We start from the raw sequence: 16,621 nt of genomic DNA on the forward strand, positions 1-16,621 counted from the left end.
CAAGTTAAAATTTTTTAAAATATTCATTGCCATCTATGTGTATATAAGATGATTATTATTATTGAAATTGTGAAACAAATCACAAAATATTATAACAATAACAATGATGCATGAAAAGCTGATTGTGCGATCTCGAGCGTTTGGTGCGTTGCAAATCGCACCATTTCCATTGCAATAACCCACGGCGTCAATCGAAGTCACACGCGATAACGCACAGTACTCGTCATCAGACGAAGAGAGAAGTGGAAGGAAGAAGACAGGGAGGGTGGACTCGAGGTGTGAGCTTCGTCATTGTCATGAGACTGACACTTCGGGGTATCGGACCTCGGTCTGGCCATTAATAATCTTAGCCCGAACGAAGAAACAAAGAGGAGGAGTACGGAGAGGAGTGTTGGTAGAGTTGCGGACGAGAGGGTACGAGTACACACAGTTCGCGCGCACCACGTCCGTTCACCACCACCATCGTGCAACGGGCTCGGCGTATACGTCGTAGATATGTTCGAATGTGTCCGATGCGTCCGATAGGGCGGGACATGGGCATAAACAATTGCGCGTCAGCCTCGCCTCTTTCCGATGCAATGTAATAAAACGAGAGGTCTCTTGCCGGCCCTTCTCCGCCGCCCCCGATCCCGAGAAGAGTTCTCCTCATCGGGGCCCCAGGGCCAAGAATATCGAAATGAACCGGCGTCCGTGCGATATTTCAGCGAGCCACGGGGGTCGTACGTAACGTAAGCCCCGACCTCCTACGACCGTGCTCCGAGATCTCCAGCGTTCGATTGAAAGCCGAGAGCTGGCAAATTTTTAATATCGTACGTGATCATTGGTGAGATTACGCGTGCTGGAACGCACGCACATCTCCAAAAAGGAAAACCCCCTCGCGCAACCCATTCAAATGGTCCATAATTACCGTGGCGAAAATGAATCTCGAAGTCTTATAAATAACATTGCGATTAATCAATGCAACAGATGCATAAAAAAAAAATCAATAAAATATGTTTCTTGGGCTGCCGATTTTGTGTCCGTGATCTTTGTTTCCAAGAGTGCACCGATGGCATGATCTCTCGTAACATGTATCCTTCTTTAATGTTGGGTCATTCAGTCTTTTTATCTCGAGCTCGGGTCTATCTGTCTACAGTAAAGATAGCATTTTAATTGGAATAAGTTTTAACTTTCGTGCAACGTACATAAAAAGTGCTATATTTCGTGAGCCATTCTTGCTTCACTTTTAGGGAACTCTTTCCAACAGTTGAACCACATTGTTTTTGCACTGTTGATTAAGTGGAGTGGCAGTCTACAGCTTCCTGACTTATTTTTCTCATATCGAGAAAAAATTAAAAAATAGAAGCAATGTAATCAAAACGATATCAATATAGCACAGAAATATACGAACATAAAATCGAATGATTTCATAATATATTTTAATACAATAGAATTAAAATTATAAAATAAGCATAAAAGGTGTAAGAGTCAGAAATTTTTAAGAATGTGAAGAAATAAGGAATTATGTTAAATAATGCATTTAGATGAGAACTGTATTTTGAAAATAATAAAATGTGTCGAAAAAATAAAATTTTTTTATACGATATTAATTGGTTTAATAAATATATGCATACATACTATGATGTGTATACATCGAATTAAAATGAGGCAGTATTTATTAATATATTGATCAATAATGTTATATAATATTTACCAGATTGTTTTGTAAACAACGAAACTAATAATATAACATATAAAACTTAGTAATGTGTTTGATTTAAAAAATTTAATTAATTTCTAATCTTTTTTTTTTATACCGATTTGTGGTGGGAGAAAAGATTTCCAATTTCAAGGATTAAATCAAACAATTCTAACGTATTAAGGGAGCGATCTCGTGATAGCGTGTATGTATGTGCGTGAAACGCTTCCTTTCTTAAAAGTAGATTAATACTGGGCGATGAAGCGACGACCACGAGCAATGGAAAGGGTGTGGAAGAAGAGACGAGGTAAGGAAAGAGAGAGGAGAGGTGATGGTCGTTCTCCTGCGGCAGGGCGGACAATAGCAGCTCTGCGAAGTGTAGCGGACAAACAAATAGCCAATTAAAATTCCGGTTGCACGGCGAACATGCTTGTATCAGCTGCAATACTACCATTGTGCACCGAAGGCATGCGCAAGCCGGTGTCTGGATCGGTTGACTGAGTCTGGGTACCAGAAGATCGGTTGCTTACGACCAACCTTCGAGGATTATCTCCGCGGTAAGCGGGGACTCGTTTGCACCATCCACTCGACTAAATCTTACCTTACGAGATATTGTTATCGTCGAATCGTGCCTTTATCGCGATCGATTCGTGTCTTCGTACGGGGGCCTCTTTCGCATCAATACATTTTAGGGTACATTTTAGGATCGCAGAATTACAATAACAATTTGAAAGAGCAAGAATTGGCAATATATACTGGCATTGGTCGGCAGACTTTGTCATAGGAAAATTCCTACGACGATATTGTATCAATTCGTACCGCGTTTTCTTCACCTCGACGTTCAATAAAATTCATATGATTAATTAAGGTAGAGAATTAATTATCTGGAAGCAGGGCGCTTCGTTCCCACTCGCGGGGCTTAACTATAAATGTCAGATTCGAAATTACTTCCTCACCTCCGATCCTACCATCTTCCCGATCCGGCGTGGATGTTATTAGGAAATCGTTTAATTGGTAGATACCGATTTTAACTGGCATTATGAATGGTTACAAGTGTCACGGGGTCATTAAAAAGATAGAAAACATATTATCCTATTACAAACCTACAACAACCTGCGAGGTATAGCCGCTGCGAGAGAATCAGATGATGTAGCGAGTAATCGTGGAGAACGGGGGATTGCTTTATCGAGTTGTGCGAATTGCTTTAATATTATTTTTCCTAAACTTTGGAAAACTTGTGGAAAAAAAATCCCACACTCCCGCAATCGATATCCACCGATATATTCGTCGATTCTCCGTCCGACGCAGTGAGAATGAACGATTACTAAATTACAACATGCCCTTAGATACGATCGGCGGGCCATAATTGCAGGACTATTCATACATTATTGGCTCGTATATTATTTGACGCGATTCAATAACTTTGTAGCAGGACGGCCGATGGTATCTCTCCGTCGTTAAGGCGCATTCGCAATATCGATCGGTCCTGATGAATGGCCACGTTTAAGATCGTCATTTTTTCCGGCAATTATTAACGCTAAAATTGAATGTGTCCGTGAGCGCGGGATCGGACCAGTCGTATGGACCACGTGTGAAAAACGAGACCTCTCTCGAGAGGCAGATCCATCTTCGAATGTGTGTTAAAACTTCGCGATACCCAAACTACCGGGAACGCCTCGCCCGCTACTCCTAAATGCAGTGGGTATGATTTATCTGCGGGCACCAAAGTAAATGGAAAAGTTTTACTTTTTTAACTGGTCCCTTTTCAGATGGTTAAGATTGTCGCTCGAGTATTATATCGGAAGCGCAAGGAGTTACTTTCAACGCGTACATTTGGAAGAATATATAGCATCGCATGCTTTTTCCTTTTTTTTTTTTTTGTTATGGTTTGCCCGGAGTCTTTAGGCCTGTCACGAAAATAATATAACAAGGTGACGTTAATAATCTCCTGTCCACTTATTTGAACATATATGATAAATTAGACGATTTTTTTTCTCTTGAAACTTGGATGAGACTTCGCCACGTTTGAATTTTTCTTTACATAAATTTTCATCGGTCATAATTACTAAGTTATTATAATGCTGATGTAAATTAAAGATGAAAAGATAAATAAAATTCTTCGGTTATTTTCACGCTCAACGTTAAGAGGGCGTATAATGTATTATGAAATATATTACGCAGAGCTTTTGCATCATTATTAGCTGTTAAAGTTTCGTCGTAGTCGGCAGTATTTCATTTTAAGGAAAAATCTGTTTTCAGGATTTTAATAGAAATCCTTCGTGTGGAAACGATTGAGAAAGTCTCGTGTGATTTAGCATGTAGGTATGCCATAGGGGTTAATTATTTCATTCGGAACAGTCATTAAAATCATATTCGTTCGCTGTGATCAACTAATAGGTCTCGGCATAGCAGAGAGTTTTACGCGTGTACACGCATATTATATGCAACCACGTGCATGGGTATATGTTTGCAAGTATGTGTGCGCGGGAGCGTACCGATGGAACACCGACGCGACGGGAGGTACGAAGAGAGTTACTTGCATTTCTACGACTACCTGCAGTTAATTTACAGCAAAGTGCGCGGATAAGTTCCACCGTTATTCTTCCAATCGGAATCTTCTCGCGAGCGGTTACTTCTTCTTCACGGACGTTTTCTCTTCCTCATAACGGCGATATACCCGATTCACCTCAAAAACCGATGACTCGTTTCTGCGTAGGTCGATCCGGATCTGCATAAATGTGAGCACCGACTCAACCGCTATTCATTTATAAGCTCCAGTGAGAAGTTGCGACCACCGCGTCAGTCGAAGTTAATAACGCAAGGAAAAGGAAATCACGCGATTGAGGTAATAAGGATGATGAAACAACACGGTTGATACATCTAAAGCGTTAATACGTCTCGAACGAGTAGGGTGCGATTACACACATAGTTACTAAAGTATACAGACGACTAGGATCGTGTTCTCATTAAATGTACTGCTCATGCAGCTGCTCGATAATCTAACAGCAACGACCAGAGCATGGCTGACGAAGGATCTGACACACCTAGAAGGGATGATATCCGAGGGGACAGCAACGCCGACAGCAAAGTACCTGATGAAACCGAAGGCGATGATGTAAGACGGGGATAATGCTCTTTTCTGTCTTGTCAACTAAATGAATTCAAACTTAGAAAGAGAAATGACGCTCGCTTATGACAGTAGAGATATTTCTACCGATATAAAATGTAGATTATCAAGTAGGCATAGTTACGACATATAGGACAACGTATGTTTAGACTGATAAAACTCCGATTACGATAACCACTACGAAAAATGCTTTAATAACGACGCAGCTGGGACCGTGCGATGTCTATCCGCATTCTGTCAAAATTTCGATCGTGGGTACAAGAAAAGTTGGAATGGCTTGTGCTATCGCAATTCTGATGAGAGTCTGTATATAAGATATATAGAGCTATTGTATACAGAGTGTTTCAGAATTTTTTATATAAACTCTAACAACATTTCTATGAGCTGAAATAAGAAAAAATGTTGTATAAACATAAATTTTAAAATGTTTTATTAAAAAGTTATAACAAAAATATAAAATTTATAAAAAACAATTTTACTTTTTAGAAAAACAAGTTTATATTTTAAAATGATGTCCATGTAAATACAAATTTGAATCAATATAATTTTGAATTTATCACCTTTTTTGCGAGGAAATCTTCATGTATATATGAAAATTTTTTGTAAAGTATTTTAGGATTTCTGTTTATATATTTTTTTAATTTTAAAACATGAAACATACTTGTTAAAGTTTATACGAAAATTCTGGGATAAATCCTATATAGCTCACAAGCTTTGGTTAATTGTTTTTACGTAATTTTTTTAGCGGATAGCGAGTGAAGTCTGTTTGATCGATCAAAATTCAGACAAAGCTTCTGCCGAAGCCGAGGACATTCAGCACGCTGGTATTTTTCTGGGATGCCCTCTGGTAGTTGGCACATCAGGTATTTTTCGTACTAAAGATACATATTTACATATTATATAGTAGCAATAAATAAAAAACTATATCAGTTATATAATACCTACATCTATCCAACTCTACTTCTTCCCACTGCTTCTGACCATATATCATCCTTACATAAAACGTCTCGTCACATTATTTATGTCAGATAAAGCTAGTGTTAGAGTTGTCATAGCGGTTAACACTTTAGATCTCGTCGTCGTGCTCTAATCATGGAATCAACCAGTCGTGAATGTCCATGGACGATGTAGGCCTTTCGCGCGTTAGGTGCGAGGCAGCACAAATTCCAGAAATTTTAGATTGATACGTCCGGACTGATGAATCCGCCGAGCGTCCTGCAGTGTGTCACGATCGGCTCCGATCAACACCCATTTCAAATCAACGATCCGTTAGGTTGCCCGCGTCAAGGGGTTTCTGTCAACGTGCAGCGATTCAGAAACAATGTTCTCGCATAAGTGGGTTTTGAGTCAGCAGCAAGTTTTAGAGGCCAGAATTCTCTCGGACCTGTCCTTTAATCTCTACTCTCATCTACATCGTCGATCGCTTATATGCTGGTGAACTGGACGAACATTTCCCCCGAGCTTTTCACGGACACTCTCGTAAATCTCGTCCGCTCTTATTTATCTCGACCGTGATCGGCTCCACGACGTGGTTTTTCTGTTTCTGCTTCCAGCGTGCGTACGACGCGCGGTTACCCCGTCCGATGAGCGGCTGATTATAAAAGCATTGTATCCTTCGTGGGAATCCAGGACAGTAATGGAAAGTATGTAGTACGATCGGATTTGATCTCGTGGGTAGTTTCATCGAGTTGCACTACGTTCGATCTTAAAAATGATTTCGGTTGGTTCGACTTTTCTCGGCATTGCGTACAACACGTAGCGTCCGTATTTATACCTTTATAAAGGATAGCGGAATGATTCTTCTGATCTTGTCTCGTGCGAGGTAGCAATTACCGGAACAAGTGGGACGACTTTTTTACGGGCTTGCCAACTTATCTGTAACAACATCTTTCTCCGTCGTAAATGTATCTTCCGTATAGTTGCGATACCGCTGCGTGTTACTACAAGCATTTTGTGAAGGTGTTGCCTCGGATCTGTACTCTTTATTTTTCCGACCATGCCGGATTGTCTTCCTCGCTGTCATTATCAGCGCATCTCTTCCGATGGTGATACTCTCTCGAAAGGGGAGAAAATTTCTTATCCATTCTCGTCGTTTTGTATTCCACGCACTTCCGAGGAGCTGATGATTGCGCGCTTGAATAAAGACGTCATTCTCCGGCGAGAGATTCTCCGGAAAGGCGTATCTGATTCTTAACGAAGCTATTTCCCGTTACGGCTCCTTTCGCGTGAATTGGTGTCTTCTCTAGAGATTCGAAACGATTTATACCTTAAATCTCTCAGGAAAATGTGGTTAAAATATTAAAATACACACGTATCTGGAAATCACCGTTCCACGATAATCTACGATCTACAATTGATTGTATTTTAGATATCTACAAGGTAAAAGATTCGACGGTAGTAATAATTGCGGTTTGTGAAAAGAAACTTGAAGAGGAGATCAATGTCAAGCATAACATCGAGGTATTCAAGAAGATCGTGCCTACAATTGCAAAGTTGGCTTGCAAGGCAGTGTTACTAGTTGTAACTCAACCGATCGACGTGATGTCGTACATCACTTGGAAGTTGTCCAAGTTTCCTTCAAGCAGAGTGCTTGGCACAGGGACTCTGCTTGATAGCTGCAGGTTTCAGGATTTACTGAGTCGGAAGTTGGGACTGGCGCGAACGTCAATCAATTGCATGAGTATCGGCGCACAGGGCGACACATCTGGTATTTGATTGACGTCCTGACTAATTTTACATAGACTCGCGATGTAATTCTAGCAAATATTGAATATAATACAGATATAAAATGTATTTATGTTACATAGCAGTTACACATTTGTTGTACATTTGTTGATAGTAGTTAGTGATAAGATTGTACTAGATATTATTATTACACTAATAATTGCATCTATTGGAGTATTTCTAAACGTTATAAATACACAGACGAGATTTTTACAAAGATGTTATTCATACTGAAAAGTATTACATATACTATAGTTATATTGTAAACGATCTAACAGTTAACGTCTCTTTCTCTCCAACATCTGTCGTTTTACAGTTTCCATATGGTCGAGCGTTCACGTGGCAGGAACGAAGATACGAGACATAAACCAACGAATAGGGGAGGCGGATGATCCCGAGAAGTGGCATGACATTTCTGAAGCTGTAAATAAAACGTCAGTGGTTAAGATCACTGGATATTCTCGAGAAAATTTAAGAAAGTAATAAAATCTACGCGTTGTGTGTTCGTAGCGACACGGAGCTTAATCGGAAGAAGGGCGAGGGAGGACCGAACTCCTGGGCTCTGGGCTTCTGCACTACTGAGATCGTCGATGCCATCGTCAGGAATACTAAAGTCGTATTGCCAGTGTCGACGTACATACACGTGAGAGATATAATCAAGTTGACACATTCAGTAAAATTATTGAGTGAATTAAGATAGATTTTATAATAGCTTGTTGCTAACATTACTCTAAAATTAAACGAATTAATTTTATTCTAAGACACATTTGAATTGTATAAAAATTCAATATTATAGTTTTTCTGGTACCAATTGGTTTGAACACACAGATTACAGGATAATTAATTAAGAATCGAATATGAGAGAAAGGAATTTGCATATAATAGTTATAAGATAATGATAATTTTTTAATTCGCTTTTTCTTGTGTTTTATTGACTTTATAATTATGTTGACTTTTTACTAACAAGTAAAGTATTTTTGTACCTTAAGAAAAGCGTTCTCAGGTGCATTTATTCGCATGTGCCGATTGACACGACGGGAAAAACAAGATCGAGGAATCTCTGTTCACAGAGTTGTGCCCACGGGACCGATAAAGACGTGTACATGTCGGTACCCTGTGTTCTCGGTCGGGAAGGTGTGTACGCCACGGTGCGACAGAAGCTGAACGATCAGGAAAAGACGGCGGTACAACAGTGCGCCGACAGCATCCGCAATGTGTTACGTGAGTGTGGCATTCTTCGCGAATCGAGCGACATTGAAGAGTGACGACCGGTAGACCGAGGAAAAGAGGAGAGCGAGAAACGTGAAGGACTTGCGAACGGATGCGAACGGATGCGAACGGATACATGGCGCGGAAATAGCGAGAAAGAGGAAAGGGAGTGGAGAGAAGGAACGACGTTTTAGAATGCATCTTCATCAATAAGGGCAATACTGCACCTGGTAACCGGTTTTCTGCGTGCGTACATTCGATCGTCATAATAAACGATATATGAGTGAAACTCGACTTCCTGGAAAATTAAACCAGCCGCGTTCTCCTAAGATTGCCTGCGAACGGTACACGCTACAATATTCCACGCGTGCGGAGCTTATTACCGTTTTTTTTTACTCGATCGAATTTTGATTTACGCAACCGAACGATGTACAGCGGAAAGGTGAAAGGGCGGATGAAAATGCACTCTCCATTGCATGCGAGTATAAGGTTGAGAGTTGCGGCTAAAGGAGATTGGATAATTTAAACTACAATCTTTTTTTAATTTTAAGTCTTGTTTTGTAGTGAAGTCGTTGTATTTTATACATATAAAGTTATATATATATAATATGTAATTTTTTTAATCGTAGAAATTGAATAATTATTGGGATGAAACAGAATTACATTTTTATAATAAGAAAAAGGATAGTAAACTAAATTAATGAGGTTTATAAGGAATAAAAGAGTCGATTTCTAAGAATCGCTTTTTGATCCCTTCTCAAATATCCTGTAAAATACAAATTGGCAGTATCTCTCCAGGAACGCAGCGCATCCCACCTGTGTGGCTTCGTAGCACAGCTGTCGATCAATTTTACGACCTTCTATCCGCAGAAAAACGAAAATCATAGGAACGATACGTCCAATTGGCGATTCGTCTCTACATCTGCCCCGAGCATTTACCTTTTTGTATAACGAGCATTCTTTCCGATTATAATTGATTATGTACGGTACGATTGAATTTATCGATAGCATCTTTTCATCTGTGATCGAACGTGTTAATCGGATTGTATATCTCCCGCTACAAGATAACTTGAGGTTCACATCTCGTACATATAGTACATTATGAACGTACGAGATATGTATGTTGAACACGAAAGGCAGAGAGAGTTCTCTCACGTTCGATCGTACAGAACCAATATAATCACCTTATTGCACATACCATTTTATGTAGTCATTTCAAATTGACAGTAAATCTACTTGCTACATTTCCGTTGTCAACTTCATTTACCTCCTGTCAAAGATATTTTTTTCGACTGTCTGCTTTTCCAGACATATCCTATCTTATGTAAATTTTAATGACGATACGTAAAATTTTGTGGTTTCAATTAGAAATATTCACAATGTCAAGCGACTTTTGGTTTGTCTAAATTATTTGGTGTTATACCTCGAAGTGAAGAATATCCGTGTATCGCGGATATGACCGAAACGAAAAAGAAATCACCTGAGGTAGCCAGCAACACGGTAACAGTTTTACTGGCCAAACAGGCAGAACATCTTGTGGATGGCCATCGTGTCAAGGTCGTCGTCGTGGGCAGTGCGCCTAAGGGTGTTGCGGTCGCTATAGCGATTCTATTCAAAGTTGGTGGATTTCCGATTTTTTTCTAGTTTCTAACCTTTCGTACTATTTTGATTTTTTAATTAATTTTTTATGCATATACGCTATATATTTTTATTATAACAATGATTTAACTGTTTTATCAAATGTAGCAGCACATATTTTTTATTAAGCATATGATGGCACATACATAAATAATGAGCAAAAAATTGTTATACTTTTTATAACCTTTAATGATAAATATTATGTAAGAATAAGAATTTATTTAGAAATTAATTCGCCCAGTAATTCTAGATGCATATTCTATAAATTTATAATCTGTTTTTTTAACAGTGTAATATTTTGAAATTAATAGTACATTTCACAAATTACCATTAACTACGTAAAAATGCTGATGCATATAAGTCAACGTCAATAACTAAAATACTAATATATTACTACTTCATTGATGTACAATTTATATACTTCGAAGGTATATCAACATTGATTAATGCACGCGTGCGTAATAGATCCGTGTCTCATTCCATTAGATGATACGATAATGTGCTCGATACGTCAATCTAAACATGTCCACAATGATATCGAGTGAATGAGACATAGCGCCGGTATCCACATGGTTCGAGCACGTAATTCGTATTTGTTCGTCGAGGATCAAAGATATAATGCTACACGTTGGTGGACCTCGAGAGATATACCCTCGAGTCGCACCCAACAAAGGACGAGCCAAGGAATGCCCTAACGTGTGTAAGTTCGTGTATGAGTATACCTGCAGGTCTACAGGGGCTCCTGAATGTAAGCTCGTTAGTGTGTACGTGTGTGCCGGTTCAAAAAGGCTATTATGCAAATGATCCACGGAAGACCAGAAGAGGGAATTCGGCTATAAGAAGGAGTAGGGTGGAACATGAAAGAGGAAAGAGGATAGCAGGGAGAAGACTATAGAAGATGTAGAGAAGTGGGCCGAACCTTTCGCTCGTTATCGGATCGTAACGCGAGCATTTACACGTCGGCCAATGCGCCCCCGCAAGACGGCTCTAACTGACTGATTTATGTTAGTAACTATGGAGAGAGACTGCAATTTATAACACCGTTCGTCTCGAAATCCTCGCGAAACGAATACAAATAGTATTGCAATATAATAGTTGATTTAAGATTTTATGAAGGATGTGCTTAGAAGCTTTTGAAAAATTTCATAGAAGAAGAAATTCCACAGTTACGCATAGAATTACTTTTGGATCTTAACAAGTACCGCTTATGTAATAATGGAAAATGTGAGAAATATGAAATTGTTTGTAACATTCTAAATGAAACTATGTATTACCATTGTATTGTTTTAGGCATAATTTCGTATCTGTTGCATCAAGAAGGAAAATTAACTGTTAGAAGGAACGCATTGTGGGCTGCAAGGTGCAACAGCTAGCGTTGTATCCATATGTTGGGTACATTCGGTAGAGGGTAATAAATGTGGGCGACTAATTCTAGGTTTCAGTTTCCGCAAATTTACGAGGGCAAACAATGGTGTGTGCATGCGGTGAGACGCGGAGGGCGTAACTGACGGACGATAGACTTCTCGTTGGTCGGACTTATGGTGTATATCGAGAGACTAAATAATATATAGTGGAGTTTATCGTGTATATTATCGAGGAGGAGTCAGGATAGTACCGAGAATAACTAGGATATTAGGAAACCCGTTATCGTACATGATAACAGCTTTTGAGGAAAATTGCCCGCGTTCCATATCAAATTAATGCTATAGATTTTCTCAAAACCGCTTCCTTGATTCTTTTGACAATGACAAATGACTTCCTTAGTCTTTATAAAAATTAGAAAATGTGTACTAATTAGAAATAAACGAAACTCGTTATCGTACATGATAACAGCTTTTGAGGAAAATTGTCTGCGTTCCATGTCAAATTAATATTATAAATTTTCTCAAAACCGCTTCCTTGATTCTTTTGACAATGACAAATGACTTCCTTAGTCTTTATAAAAATTCGAAACGTGTACTAATTAGAAATATATGAAACATGTTATTGCATTCTAGTCAATATAAATTATTTAAGACTAACTACGAAACTCAAAATTTTGATGGCGCTGATCCGACATGACTATGAAGATCTCCTGATTACCGGAACGTTCGGTAGCAAAAGACGCTGTGGAAAAAAACAAAAAGAAGCGTTTCAAGAAGAAGAGCAAGAAGTGAAAGATATGACCGAGTCGTGCTGCTGCACTTTGCGTTGCAGCATGGCAGATTGCATCTCAACGAGATCATCGCAAAGTACGAAAATACGATCGCTACAGCTTGCCGTCTACCTTGTGAACCTACCCAAATTCTTCACAACTGTAGCGTGTCAGACATCTTTTTTCTTGTTCTTCTCTCAGTTTCTTGTCTCATTGTGACACACCGTGTTGGATGGCCCGTATCAAGCTGTGCAAATTATACTGGCAGAAGATACTTCGTTGATATATCCTGGACCATATCTACATCGATATTTAATATGCAAGTAGTTATGTCATCTTACGGACAGAGTATCAGATAGTGAGAAATTGTGAGCATTTAAATGATTCAGTAAAAGGAAAGTAAAACGTGCTCCCAAACTTATCATCGTCTTATCACGACGAGAATAAATGTTTCAAGGATTAATGAAAAATGATTATTACCTGCATTTCGGCATTGATAAAATATATTATCTAATATTTCTGGTTTATAATGGTGACTGTTTTACAGCTATGTAATTATTTAAATATGGATCAGTATGGAAGACAAGAAACTGATCAAAAATATTTATTCTATCTTCTACATTTTTATATTAATTGTGAAGTCTAACATTTTGTTATATACATTAATATATAATCAAATATTATTTCAAAGAAACTGGAAATATTATTTCTTTTGTGTGAAATATTTCTTGATAATTTTCTGTGCAATACATTGTTGAAAAGAACGTTTTAAAAATATTTCTATCTACATTAAAAAACATATCTATCCGATTAAAAGAAATTGATAAGCCTTTTATTATGCAAATAAAAATAATACAGAAAAGAAGAAGAAATCTAAAATATTAAAAAGAAATTTACTAAATATTTGTAATTAAAAATATATAATATAATAAGCACAAGTGAAAGTTATATGTTTACGATTATTGCGAAACAAAAGTGATGGATCTATTCAAAAGTTTTAAGTTCACGGTACTTTACGCCTTTCGGAAGACACGCTTGATGAAGTATGATAATTAAGTGGTGTACAATAATAGATCGGAAGCAGGAGCGTTCAACATAATATATTAAGAAGTCGTTTTGTAGTTAGTCCGCCGTTTGTCTTAACGTAAAGTGTGAAAGTACCATCTGTCTGAGGAAAATACGTCCATCTGTTCGTATACAAGCGTCTTAGTGTATATAACGTAGTGTTAATATACATCATGTAATATACACCATTTGTTGTCATTACTACAAAAACGCGTTTGTACACGATATGATGGCCCTGGGAGAAATGCTCATTAACTTTTACGGAGTGATTTACATAATCGTCCGAATATCCCATTATACCACAAATTAACCTGCACAAATTAAAACCGCTCGAAGCTTAATGATCTATCGTTCAAAAACGAATATAGATTACCAGCGGTCCCTTATTATACCACTCGTTTGCCATGCCATTTGCCACACTTCGTATAACGTTACATTTACGATATCTCTGGGTATCTCTAATGTACGCTACGTTAATGAAACTATAAAAAATTCATGGGGAAACAAATAGTCAACATTTACGAAGAAACCATGATTGCGGGAGAAAAATGAAGCACGTGCGGACAGGGGGTCGTAGAAGCATTCTTCATGCTCGACATGCTTTGACATTTCATAAGAAATGCGGTCGCTACGGCCGAAAATCTTGTAGCGACTGCCGGAGGTAGGACGGACGGTAGTCCCCGGGAAGAGGAACCGACGAGAAGAAGCCGTACCGGTCCCATAATTATTCATGAATGAGTTATCGTCCTGCGCAAGACATCGTTTGTGTCACCAGACACTGGCGGCAACCACGGCGATCACGATGAAGCGAAACCGACATAGTGGATTCCTCCGAAAATAACGCACTTCTCAACACTGTTTCTTGATCTCGGATCTTAACCGATTCCTCGCATTAGGGGACTTTGCAAATAGTGCGATTGATCGCGCACTCATTCGCATCTTAATGTGATTCCCGGGCAGGGTGTGATGCTCTTGTTGCGTAACGATTTGAAGCGCGTAATAACGCTGCCTGCTGGGCAGCAACTAGGTGCCGTTAATTACTCTGTAGCTCCTCTGCTCACTACCCTGTTCAACCATTCATCCCCTCTGTAATTTTTTCGCAGCGTCTTGCCTCCGAGCTCGTCCTCATAGATGCGAACGAGGAACTTGCCAAGACGGAAGCAGAAGACATCAGCCATGCGGCAGCATATCTCGGCAATCCCAGAATTGTCGGTACCAAAGGTGAAGTCTGATAAGAGGAGGTTGCAGAAAAATAGCGAGACCGTCATTACACTGTCCGCGAGTAACGAGCAATTATTTCAAAATGACCACGCTTTAACGTTCGATAAGTAAACAGCGCGATTGCGATTAGCAATAAAGTCCCCAGAGGTAACATCCGCGTTATTGCGTTGAATGACATTTCGAGTGTTATTAACATTAAGATGAATTATGCATGATTTTACGTGATGCCGTAAGATGAACGCACAAGCGGCACACTTATCTAGAAATTAATTAGCAATTGATAAATGATGGTATCGCTAATACAGAGAAATAAAAATCGGATCCACGTCGATTTTTCTTCCTGGGAATAAAGCTAATAAAAATTGAAGAGTATTTTATAATTATTGTATCATATTATATTCTTTCCTCTGATTTTTGAATATAGAGAGAATAGGTTTATCTTTTAGAATAGGTTTATTTTTCTTACAAATACATCTCTCGTGTAAAAGCGCAAAACAAATAAAATTCTGTGATAAACGATAAATCATCCAACATGTATTACGCTCCGATAGATTATGTTTGTGCCAGAGACGCAGCGGTATGCGTGATCACAGTTGGAAGCCAATCTCGTGAAGATCTGCGGCCAGCCGATTATCTAGAGCAAAATCTGAAAATTTTCAAAGACGTCATTCCTAACGTTTCCAAGTACGCGCCGAACAGTGTTCTTCTCATTCTTTCAAAGCCAGGTACACTCTTATTATTATGCATTTAATATTTGCCATATTAAAAAATTACACATATATACCGTCTGGCTTTTTCTAATAAGTATTTTATATGTTTAATAAATAGCAACATGTTAATGCTCCTCTATGATTATATTCTTCTCTATGATGATATTCTCTAAGATATTTTAAACGCATTATAATTCGAGATTGGTCAATTTTAATCGAACATTACATAAGTATAGTATAATACATGAAATCATTATTTTGATCATGTTATTTAGTTGATATTCTATCGTACGTTGCTATGAAGCTATCTGGGTTTCCACCAAATCGTGTTATAGGATTAGGAACGTTTCTAGACAGCTGCAGATTTCAATATTTTATCGCTCAAAAACTCGGACTTTCAGCAAATGCGATTCAAGCGTTAATCATTGGCGAGAGTGGACCAGCTTCTGGTAATTAGTGTTAAAATATTGTAATTATAATAATAGCAATGTAATTATACGATATTCGTAACAAAGCGAAATAAAAATTTGTTTTGATATATGTACTGTAGTGCAGTTGAAGTAGAGATAATTTTATTTATTACAATATTTTAAGGACTAAATTGCAAAATCCGACTTTATATGGATCTTCGTAGCTTTATAAAAAGAGAAGTCGAAAAGATTTTATGACAAAATATTTAATTTTTGCTAATTTCCATTCTCATTTACATATAGACTCTTTATTTTAATATATAATATTAGTACCGGTCTGGTCTGCTGTTGCGGTAATGGGTATGCCTTTAAAAGATATAAATAAAGAGATCGGCACTAGAACGGATCCGGAATCCTGGGGTGATTTACATGCGAAAGTTGTCAATACCGATAATGAATTGATCCTCAAGAAAGGATATCACAATTGGGCAGTTGGAATCTGTACAGGCGAAATTGTGGATGCTATCGTGCGCAATACTTGTGCTTGTTTTACTGTCTCTACGTTCATGAAGGTTTACTAATAAATTTTATTAGAACTATTAAATTTATGTTTAGTGATATTATTTTTTAGTGAGAATTATATTTCTTATTGTTTTTCCTTCGCATCCTATAATTATAGTATTAATTTATTATTGTATAATATAT

The 16,621-nt window shown here is 38.2% G+C and overlaps 2 protein-coding genes across 8 annotated transcripts in view; both read left to right on the forward strand.

The window, feature by feature from the left end:
* The window catches only part of LOC108746173 (L-lactate dehydrogenase-like), a 121,372-nt gene extending 111,441 nt beyond the window's left edge, over positions 1-9,931 (forward strand). For 2 of the 6 annotated variants that reach the window (XM_018482771.1, XM_018482773.1), the window contains exons 2-9: positions 4,395-4,523; positions 4,666-4,793; positions 4,955-5,107; positions 5,551-5,668; positions 7,174-7,512; positions 7,846-7,963; positions 8,040-8,172; positions 8,600-9,269. In XM_018482771.1, coding sequence (XP_018338273.1) covers positions 4,698-4,793; positions 4,955-5,107; positions 5,551-5,668; positions 7,174-7,512; positions 7,846-7,963; positions 8,040-8,172; positions 8,600-8,794 — 1,152 coding nt within the window. In that variant the 5' untranslated portion in view covers positions 4,395-4,523; positions 4,666-4,697 and the 3' untranslated portion in view covers positions 8,795-9,269. Of the gene's footprint in view, positions 1-4,394; positions 4,590-4,665; positions 4,794-4,954; positions 5,108-5,550; positions 5,669-7,173; positions 7,513-7,845; positions 7,964-8,039; positions 8,173-8,599; positions 9,271-9,536 lie in introns of those variants that run through there. The other 4 variants (XR_001939153.1, XM_018482775.1, XM_018482774.1 and 1 more) reach the window with 4 other exon arrangements.
* A 94-nt stretch (positions 9,932-10,025) lies between these two features.
* Positions 10,026-16,621, forward strand: part of LOC108746174 (L-lactate dehydrogenase A-like 6A) — a 7,057-nt gene continuing 461 nt past the window's right edge. Inside the window, exons 1-5 of one of the 2 annotated variants that reach the window (XM_018482777.1) lie at positions 10,026-10,355; positions 14,679-14,796; positions 15,348-15,521; positions 15,782-15,955; positions 16,247-16,488. In XM_018482777.1, coding sequence (XP_018338279.1) covers positions 10,194-10,355; positions 14,679-14,796; positions 15,348-15,521; positions 15,782-15,955; positions 16,247-16,488 — 870 coding nt within the window. In that variant the 5' untranslated portion in view covers positions 10,026-10,193. The remainder of the gene's footprint in view (positions 10,356-14,678; positions 14,797-15,347; positions 15,522-15,781; positions 15,956-16,246; positions 16,489-16,621) is intronic. The other variant, XM_018482778.1, reaches the window with a different exon arrangement.

This window comes from Trachymyrmex septentrionalis, unplaced genomic scaffold, assembly GCF_001594115.1.
Source record: "Trachymyrmex septentrionalis isolate Tsep2-gDNA-1 unplaced genomic scaffold, Tsep1.0 scaffold16, whole genome shotgun sequence".
In the NCBI taxonomy this organism is placed as follows: domain Eukaryota; kingdom Metazoa; phylum Arthropoda; class Insecta; order Hymenoptera; family Formicidae; genus Trachymyrmex; species Trachymyrmex septentrionalis.